General features: G+C 49.7%; 1 protein-coding gene across 3 annotated transcripts; it reads left to right on the top strand.

Annotated features, from left to right (window-relative positions):
• Nucleotides 1-1,061: 1,061 nt before the first annotated feature.
• Nucleotides 1,062-8,336, top strand: LOC128648587 (uncharacterized). 3 transcript variants are annotated; one of them, XM_053701350.1, is made up of 3 exons: nt 1,063-3,079; nt 5,579-5,739; nt 6,528-6,689. In XM_053701350.1, exons 1-3 carry the CDS (start codon nt 1,243-1,245, stop codon nt 6,543-6,545), a joined length of 2,016 nt encoding a protein of 671 aa, XP_053557325.1. In that variant the 5' UTR covers nt 1,063-1,242; the 3' UTR covers nt 6,546-6,689. The 3 variants fall into 3 exon arrangements, with proteins under 3 accessions (XP_053557323.1, XP_053557325.1, XP_053557324.1); XM_053701348.1 differs by having other exon boundaries at nt 1,062-3,079; nt 5,579-6,665; XM_053701349.1 differs by lacking the exon at nt 5,579-5,739 and having other exon boundaries at nt 1,067-3,079; nt 6,528-8,336.
• The last annotated feature ends 909 nt before the right edge of the window (nt 8,337-9,245 follow it).

Here is a 9,245-nt window from a genome sequence, read left to right as displayed (position 1 = left end):
TGCCTGCCAGGGCACAGTGTCACCCCAGTGCAACTCATATCTGGTGTAACAGTAGTGTACATTTAAAAAAAAAACAACAATTTTTTGACTGCGTTAAATAATAGCAGTCAGTTTCCTTCACACGTGTGCATTTCAGTGCCTGCCAGGGCACAGTGTCACCCCAGTGCAACTCATATTTGGTGTAACAGTAGTGTACATTTAAAAAACAACAACACTTTTTTGACTGTGTTAAATAATAGCAGTCAGTTTCCTTCACACGTGTGCGTTTCAGTGCCTGCCTGCCAGGGCACAGTGTCACCCCAGTGCAACTCATATCTGGTGTAACAGTAGTGTACATTTAAAAAAAAAAAAACACTTTTTTGACTGTGTTAAATAATAGCAGTCAGTTTCCTTCACACGTGTGCGTTTCAGTGCCTGCCTGCCAGGGCACAGTGTCACCCCAGTGCAACTCATATCTGGTGTAACAGTAGTGTACATTTAAAAAAACAAACACTTTTTTGACTGTGTTAAATAATAGCAGTCAGTTTCCTTCACACGTGTGCGTTTCAGTGCCTGCCTGCCAGGGCACAGTGTCACCCCAGTGCAACTCATATCTGGTGTAACAGTAGTGTACATTTAAAAAAAAAACACTTTTTTGACTGTGTTAAATAATAGCAGTCAGTTTCCTTCACACGTGTGCGTTTCAGTGCCTGCCAGGGCACAGTGTCACCCCAGTGCAACTCATATTTGGTGTAACAGTAGTGTACATTTAAAAAACAACAACACTTTTTTGACTGTGTTAAATAATAGCAGTCAGTTTCCTTCACACATGTGCGTTTCAGTGCCTGCCTGCCAGGGCACAGTGTCACCCCAGTGCAACTCATATCTGGTGTAACAGTAGTGTACATTTAAAAAAAAAAAAAAATTTTGACTGTGTTAAATAATAGCAGTCAGTTTCCTTCACACGTGTGCGTTTCAGTGCCTGCCTGCCAGGGCACAGTGTCACCCCAATGCAACTCATATCTGGTGTAACAGTAATGCAGTGTAGGGCTTAGTATAAGCCTGGAGCAGTCTAAGGGTTAAGGCTGTAGGAGAGTGGGTTAGAAGAGAGAGGGAAGGTGCTGGGTGCAACATTGTTGCAATTTAGGGTAGGCCCCTCCTTACCAGTAGATAAGCCAAGTTCTCCCTTGCAACTTCCTCTTCTTCTCCGGATCCTGGCTGAAGCAGTTTTTTCTTAGCAGTTCTGTCATCACCAGTGCAGCTATGCATCGTTCCAGGCGTTCTACTCTGCCTCCCAGACGTTACCAGTCGGAACAGGAACCTCCTGCACCTGCAAAAGAAAAAATAAAGATAAGTTTTCAATCTATTTCTGAGGATGATTTAGATATCATTCCCCCAACTCAATATACTACTGTTGTGTCAGCCCAGGTTCATAATGTGGAAGAGCAGGGACCTATTGATATTGAGTTAGCTCAGGAATCCCCCAGACCTCAAGCATTGCAGACCCAGCAGGCTAATTTACCTCTTGATAGTGTACAGGCCTCATTTTTAAGTGCTGTACCCCCTGCTGCTATGTCAGCAGTTTCTGACCTATTGAAAAACATAATATCCGCTATGGCTGCAGCCTCCCCAGGGCCCAGTGTCACACCAGCTGTTTTCCCTCCTGATCCTTCTAGTCAGGATCCGGATCCTGCTTTAACTACCCCCAGCAGGCATCGCCCTTTCACACCTCTCATTGAGGCACCACACGTGGCAACACGCGGTCCCCAGCCCGGCCGGAACATGGCCCCTCAGCCCTCAACACCCGGACTTGCCCCTGGTCGCACCATACCCGAGGCCCATGCCATCTCAGGGCCTATGCTGCTCCCCTCGGGGCCTAGCGATCTCCTTCGCCAGCCGCGTGGTCCGGGTCCGACTTCCGGTGTCAACGCCATGTTAGTGACGTCACCGGAAGCGGACATCGGCACTTCCGGCTTGGCAGATTCCCGCGCGGTCACAAGGACATCGGCTCCCGGGGCAACGCCACTTGCAGGTGAGCACCGAGAGCCGTCCTTGGCCGTTGGCGGGTTATCAGTGGGGGGTCGGAGGGGCATTAGCAGCGCAAGCAAACTGCGCAAGCGAACGGCACATTTGAATGTTAATCCTCAGGGGCATCAAAGGGGTCGCTCCATCATAAGAGGTAGTACCAGGCAGATAGCCAGTGATAGGGGTAGGGGGACACGCAGAGTTAACCCTTCCAGGGCAATGAGGCCATTACAGTTTATACAAATGGGAGATAACGCAAATGCCGTTCAGCAGGCCGCTCCCGATATTATTAACCCACACAGGGCTGATAGTGGTTTAGTGCAAGCGGCCGCTCAGCCGCATGATATTGTGTCTAATAATAGCCTGCATGTGAATCAAGGCAATGTTCAAAGTATGCATGTTAATCAAAACATTGAGCATCATTTACCATCTCATCATTTACCATCCCCCATTGGTGTGAATGCGGCTTTGAATGGTGTGAACGTACAAGCAGCTCCTCAGGGATATAATACACCCCTGGTTGGCATACATAATGCGAATGTGCAATCTTTAAGCCAGCTACAACATCCCATTACTTTAGGCATACAAGGAGTACAACCCCTTGATCAGGGTATCCACTCCCCCATGGCAGCCACGCAGGGCGCTCATGCACACTCATTAAACCATGCACAATCAATAAGCCAGGCATGCCATAACCCTATTGTAGACCAGCAGGGTGTGAATGCTCAGACATCTGCGAATGGACAGTCAGTGAGTCAGGGATTTCATACACCACTTCATATAGCTCATCCACCCCTTGCTACTGATAATCCAGACACATCCATTGGGCAAAGTGCTCGCCAAATTCTTTCTCTTTTGCAGGGGGCAATTGGATCACAAAGTGCAGCAAAAACACGGACCAACACTGCCACAGTCATGAGTGGGGCGGATGCAGGAGTACCAGGCAGCATTACAGCAGGAGCAGCAGCCAACACTTCCACTGCACAGCAAGGGTCTTCAGGACTCGCCCTCCAAAACCAGCCAGCAGGCCAGCCCGTTTCCAGCATGGGTCAGGGACCTCCTGCCATTAGTCACGGTGAGAATGCTTTATTTACACACAATGACCTTTCTTCCTCTGACTCATCCTCTTCTGACTCAGGGTCTGAGACTGACTCTTCCTTGGGTTTACAAGGGGCAGGTCAGAAGAAAATGTTTAGAATGATTAAGAAAATTTTAAAGAGGGGGGTCAAGCCAGATACTAAGCAGGATAGCGCCAGTAACCCCGCCCCGCAAAACCCATCTACAGAGGTGCCAGCTGAACCTCTCCCTACCAGGGCCATCTCCGAAAGGCGAGCAGCCCTTTACGGGGACGCAAGCCCAGGAAAAATATACTCATTGCATAGACACCTGCGCAAAAAGGTGGTCAGTAGAATCCACCGTGGAAAATATGTTAATATATTTGACCTTTCGGTGGAGGCGTATAGGCAGAGAGAGAAGAGCGCTGAGGGAACAGGGCCTAAAAAATTTAAACGCCCAGACACTTTTGATGAGTGGCTCCAGTGCTTCAGGGTTTTTTCCTCCTGTTATATCGAAAAGTACCCCTCCCAGAGTTTGCCTATCCTAAAATACACGGACACTATTCACTGGATTCAGCGTAATCACAGTGAAGGTGTGTGGAGGGAATATGATGCTGAGTTCAGGAGGAAAATGGCAGGAAATCCTTCCCTGACATTTGACTCTACTGATAACCAGTTGTGGCAGCGAATGGACCCAAAAGGGGGTGCACCCGCTGCTGCAACTTCAACTCAGCAATCAGCGCAGCAGTCCTTTCGCAATACCAGAAGCAGGAAACGGGGGGGAACCTGCTGGCCCTTCCAGGACAAAAAATGCGACAAGGGTAGTGCATGCACCTTCAGACATGTCTGCAGGTACTGCTCTGGTCCACACCCTGGCAGTGACTGCATCAAGCGAAGGGACCAGGCCAATAAGCCCCCTTCAGCAAACTTGGGCCAGAAAGGCGGAAACGCCAATTAATGTACATGCCATGGCACCATGGTTGTGGGCTTACCCAGACCAGGCGGCGGCACGTATGTTATGGGAGGGTTTTTCATTTGGTTTTCATATCCCCACATTTAGGCAAATCAAGGGTAAGAGATTTAATAGGAACCTTATTTCAGCATACCAACACCCCCAAGTAGTGAGGGATAAAATTAATAAAGAAGTGACTTTAGGGCGAATGGCGGGCCCCTTTGCTGCCCCACCTTTACCTGATTTGGTCATTTCCCCGTTGGGGGTGGTTCCCAAGAAAGAGCCAGGGAAGTTTCGCCTCATTCAGCACCTGTCGTACCCAAAAGGTAGCTCAGTCAATGATGCCATTGACCCCCAACTCAGCTCGGTGCGCTATCAATCCTTTGATAGCGCACTAGACCTGGTCAGGAGGGCGGGTCATGGTGCTCTATTGGCGAAACTAGACATTGAGTCGGCATTTAGGCTTCTTCCACTCCACCCCTCAGTTTTCCATCTAATGGGTTGTAAGTTTGCAGGTGTGTACTACGTGGATCGCTGCCTGCCCATGGGCTGCTCTTTGTCATGCGCCTTGTTTGAAGCGTTCAGTAGTTTCCTTCATTGGGTCGTAGCTTCAGAAGTGGGCAGCGATCCCATAGCACACTACCTGGACGATTTTCTCATTGTAGGGAGGGCAGGCTCCGATGATTGTTTATCCACAATGAACATCATGCGCAGCGTCATGAGACATTTCGGGGTGCCCCTAGCAGAGGACAAAACGCAAGGCCCCGCGTCCTGTTTAGTCTTCCTGGGAATCGAAATCGACACCCAGGCTCGGCTCTGTAGGTTGCCACCTGATAAAGTTCAGGGCATGCTTGAGGCGGTCAGAGCGGCAGTCTCTAATGCAGTTATTTCCCTGAAACAGTTACAATCCCTGTTAGGTTTGCTTAATTTCGCTTGCAGAGTTATCCCCATGGGTCGGGTTTTTAACCGTAGACTGGAAAGACAGCTTAGTGGTAGGTCAAACCCGAAATCAAAGATAACCCTAGGGAGTGAATTGCTGGCTGACCTGGTAGTCTGGGAACAGTTTCTCACGCGATTTAACGGGATTCGGGTCTGGCGTACCCCTCCCATGTCTAGCCAGTTACTGCACCTTTTCACTGACGCAGCTGGATCGCACGGTTACGGGGCCTATTTCCAGGGAGAGTGGAGCGCGGAGCCCTGGCCGGAGTCCTGGGCCCCGGCGGGCCTTACTCGAAACCTGACTCTCCTGGAGCTATTCCCCGTGGTCTTGGCGGTCGAGCTGTGGGGTGGGAAGTTGTCGAACGGGACTGTTGTGTTCTGGACAGACAACATCAGTGTGGTCTTTGCGATCAATAACTTGTCAGCCACCTCAGCAAAGGTCATTACCTTGCTGCGCCACCTGGTGTTGCGCTGTCTGGACCTTAACATCCAGTTCCAGGCCCGTCATGTCCCGGGCGTCGACAATGTTGTAGCTGACGCCCTGTCACGATTCGAATGGGCGACATTTCGCAAGTTAGCCCCCACAGCTGCAGCCGTGGGCTTACGCTGTCCTGATTTCCTTTGGCAGCTCGTCCTTCCTGGATAGCCTTACTGCCGTTGGTCCGCTCCTCCTTAGCACCATCCACTTGGCACGCCTATGCCCGCATGTGGTCTGAATGGGACAATTTCTGTGCGTCCAGGGGAGCCGACGCTGCTCAGGGGTCTAGGGACAACTTACATGATTGGCTGGTGAGTTTGCATGCCTCTGGGGCCCGTCAGGGGGCAATACAATCCAAATTGGCCGCCCTCTCATTTTTCTATAGGGCATTAGCCATTCCTGACCCAACCAATTCCTTTTTTATTAGGCAGGTGATCAAGGGTTGGGGCAGATCGCAGCAGCGGAAAATAGACACGCGCGAACCCATCACCCGCGACCGCCTGGAGCGTTTGCTCTTGGCGCTCGACGTGGTCTGTAGATCAGATTTTGAAGCCCTACTCTTCAAAACTGCGTTTAATCTGGCCTTTGCCGCCGCTCTTAGAGTTAGTGAGGTAGTAGCACCCTCCAAGCAGGCGTCTGGGGCAGGTATACAATTGCAACATGTTAGAGCTGCCCCTGATTCCTTACTTCTTTTTCTGCCGCGATCAAAGACAGATCAGGAAGGTAAGGGAACCTGGATCCCCGTTCACCCTCAGGTGAACAGCGCATGCTGCCCGGTTAACTGCGTTAATCTTTACCTGGCTCAAAGGCCGCCTGGCCCGGGGCAATTCCTGGTCCATGCGGACGGCAGATCCCTTTCCAAATTTCAGTTCGGTAGGGTCCTAAAATTGGCGGCAGTCCAGGCGGGGCTGGACGCTAGCAGACTGGCCCCGCACTCTTTTCGCATAGGGGCCGCGACTAACGCTGCGCAAGCGGGCTCCTCGTGCGAGGACATAAAACGTATTGGGCGTTGGCGGTCCAATTGTTTCAGAACCTATGTCCGTCCAATTGTTTAATGTTTAGATGTTAATTCAGGATACTAAAATGTTTGTCTCCACAGGCACTACCCCCGGGGTGAAGCGAATCTGGATTGTGGGCCACTCCTTTGTCCACTGGGCCTCCCTACGCTGTGCGTCCCTCCCATTTGGCCAATCCCTAGGTCTCCCTTCCAACAAGGCATCCGTTAGGTGGTTGGGTGATAGGGGGATGTGCTGGCCCCAATTAGCAGGAACCATATCTGGGGCCCTGGTACGCTGGGGGAAGCCTCACATTATTATTCTTCACCTAGGGGGTAACGATGTGGGGGCCATACCAGTTTTACAGTTGATTAAGGTTATGCAGGCAGACATTGGGTGGCTAAGAGTACGCATCCCGGGGGTCATGATAGGGTGGTCCCATATAATACCCCGTCTCCACTGGAGGCATATGTCGGCCCATACGGCGGCATACCGGGTTAGGAAGAAGATCAATGCGTCTGTAGCGAAAACCGTCACTGGGTCAGGTGGCTTCGTGGTACGGCACGAAGCCATTTCGGCTGATAGAACCGAGCTATATAGAAGGGATAAAGTTCACCTTTCTGATGTGGGGCTGGATTTATTCATAGGGGACATTCAGAGAGCTCTGTTACCCCTCCTGTAAATCGGGTTGTGCATTGGCGGCAAGGGTACCATTAAAATGCTTCCTTGTGGCGGGAGATCCTCGGTCCGGTTGCGCAGGAGAAGGTCGCTAGGGGTGAGTGATGGCCAGACTTCCGGGGAGGAGGGTAGGCCCTCACGTGCACGTGACGGTAACCCTCCTTCCTCCCTTTTGAGGGATGGTCACGTGATCTCTGCAACCCCTCAGCGTCATCTCCTTAGGGCAGAGACTCCTCTGCTGCTGTTCCCGTTGGGCCGGTGATCTCCTGCTGTTCTGGGTAGCTGATCTCTATGCCGCCATATATATTTTCAGTTCTATCAGTTCTATCTAGTTTGTTAGGTTAATAAAATTTTATGGCCTGTGACGGTCACAAAATTTTTCCCATAAAAAGTTTGTCTGTGGTTATTTCGCACTACATTCTCATGTACATAGTTATTTAATTAAGTTATGTTAAATCCTCTCCTCTGTGAAGAAGGATCCGGTAAGCATTTAATCCCTTAATGCAGTGTAGGGCTTAGTATAAGCCTGGAGCAGTCTAAGGGTTAAGGCTGTAGGAGAGTGGGTTAGAAGAGAGAGGGAAGGTGCTGGGTGCAACATTGTTGCAATTTAGGGTAGGCCCCTCCTTACCAGTAGATAAGCCAAGTTCTCCCTTGCAACTTCCTCTTCTTCTCCGGATCCTGGCTGAAGCAGTTTTTTCCCTCCCTCCCTTCCCCTTTTGTAATGTTTTAATGATGTTGTATTTTCGACGGCACCTTAATGGCAGGGCTATGGCTACTCACCCTAGGCCCAATAAGCCATTACTGTAGGATATGGATCTCCTCTCCCTGTTATGCGGTTTACACGGCTTGGTAACAGGGAATCCTTATCTAGGTGGAAGATCTTCTTTCACCCTGGCGGCGGGAGATCCTCGGTCCGGTTGCGCAGGAGAAGGTCGCTAGGGGTGAGTGATGGCCAGACTTCCGGGGAGGAGGGTAGGCCCTCACGTGCACGTGACGGTAACCCTCCTTCCTCCCTTTTGAGGGATGGTCACGTGATCTCTGCAACCCCTCAGCGTCATCTCCTTAGGGCAGAGACTCCTCTGCTGCTGTTCCCGTTGGGCCGGTGATCTCCTGCTGTTCTGGGTAGCTGATCTCTATGCCGCCATATATATTTTCAGTTCTATCAGTTCTATCTAGTTTGTTAGGTTAATAAAATTTTATGGCCTGTGACGGTCACAAAATTTTTCCCATAAAAAGTTTGTCTGTGGTTATTTCGCACTACATTCTCATGTACATAGTTATTTAATTAAGTTATGTTAAATCCTCTCCTCTGTGAAGAAGGATCCGGTAAGCATTTAATCCCTTAGTGTACATTTAAAAAAAACAACACTTTTTTGACTGTGTTAAATAATAGCAGTCAGTTTCCTTCACACGTGTGCGTTTCAGTGCCTGCCAGGGCACAGTGTCACCCCAGTGCAACTCATATCTGGTGTAACAGTAGTGTACATTTAAAAAAAACAACACTTTTTTGACTGTGTTAAATAATAGCAGTCAGTTTCCTTCACACGTGTGCGTTTCGGTGCCTGCCTGCCAGGGCACAGTGTCACCCCAGTGCAACTCATATCTGGTGTAACAGTAGTGTACATTTAAAAAAAAAACAACAATTTTTTGACTGCGTTAAATAATAGCAGTCAGTTTCCTTCACACGTGTGCGTTTCAGTGCCTGCCAGGGCACAGTGTCACCCCAGTGCAACTCATATTTGGTGTAACAGTAGTGTACATTTAAAAAACAACAACACTTTTTTGACTGTGTTAAATAATAGCAGTCAGTTTCCTTCACACGTGTGCGTTTCAGTGCCTGCCTGCCAGGGCACAGTGTCACCCCAGTGCAACTCATATCTGGTGTAACAGTAGTGTAGATTTAAAAAAAACAACACTTTTTTGACTGTGTTAAAGAATAGCAGTCAGTTTCCTTCACACGTGTGCATTTCAGTGCCTGCCTGCCAGGGCACAGTGTCACCCCAGTGCAACTCATATCTGGTGTAACAGTAGTGTACATTTAAAAAAAAAAACACTTTTTTGACTGTGTTAAATAATAGCAGTCAGTTTCCTTCACATGTGTGCGTTTCAGTGCCTGCCAGGGCACAGTGTCACCCCAGTGCAGC

This window comes from Bombina bombina, chromosome 2, assembly GCF_027579735.1.
Source record: "Bombina bombina isolate aBomBom1 chromosome 2, aBomBom1.pri, whole genome shotgun sequence".
Taxonomy (NCBI): domain Eukaryota; kingdom Metazoa; phylum Chordata; class Amphibia; order Anura; family Bombinatoridae; genus Bombina; species Bombina bombina.
Note: the sequence above shows the minus strand (reverse complement) of the source record. Positions and strands in the feature narration are given on the sequence as shown.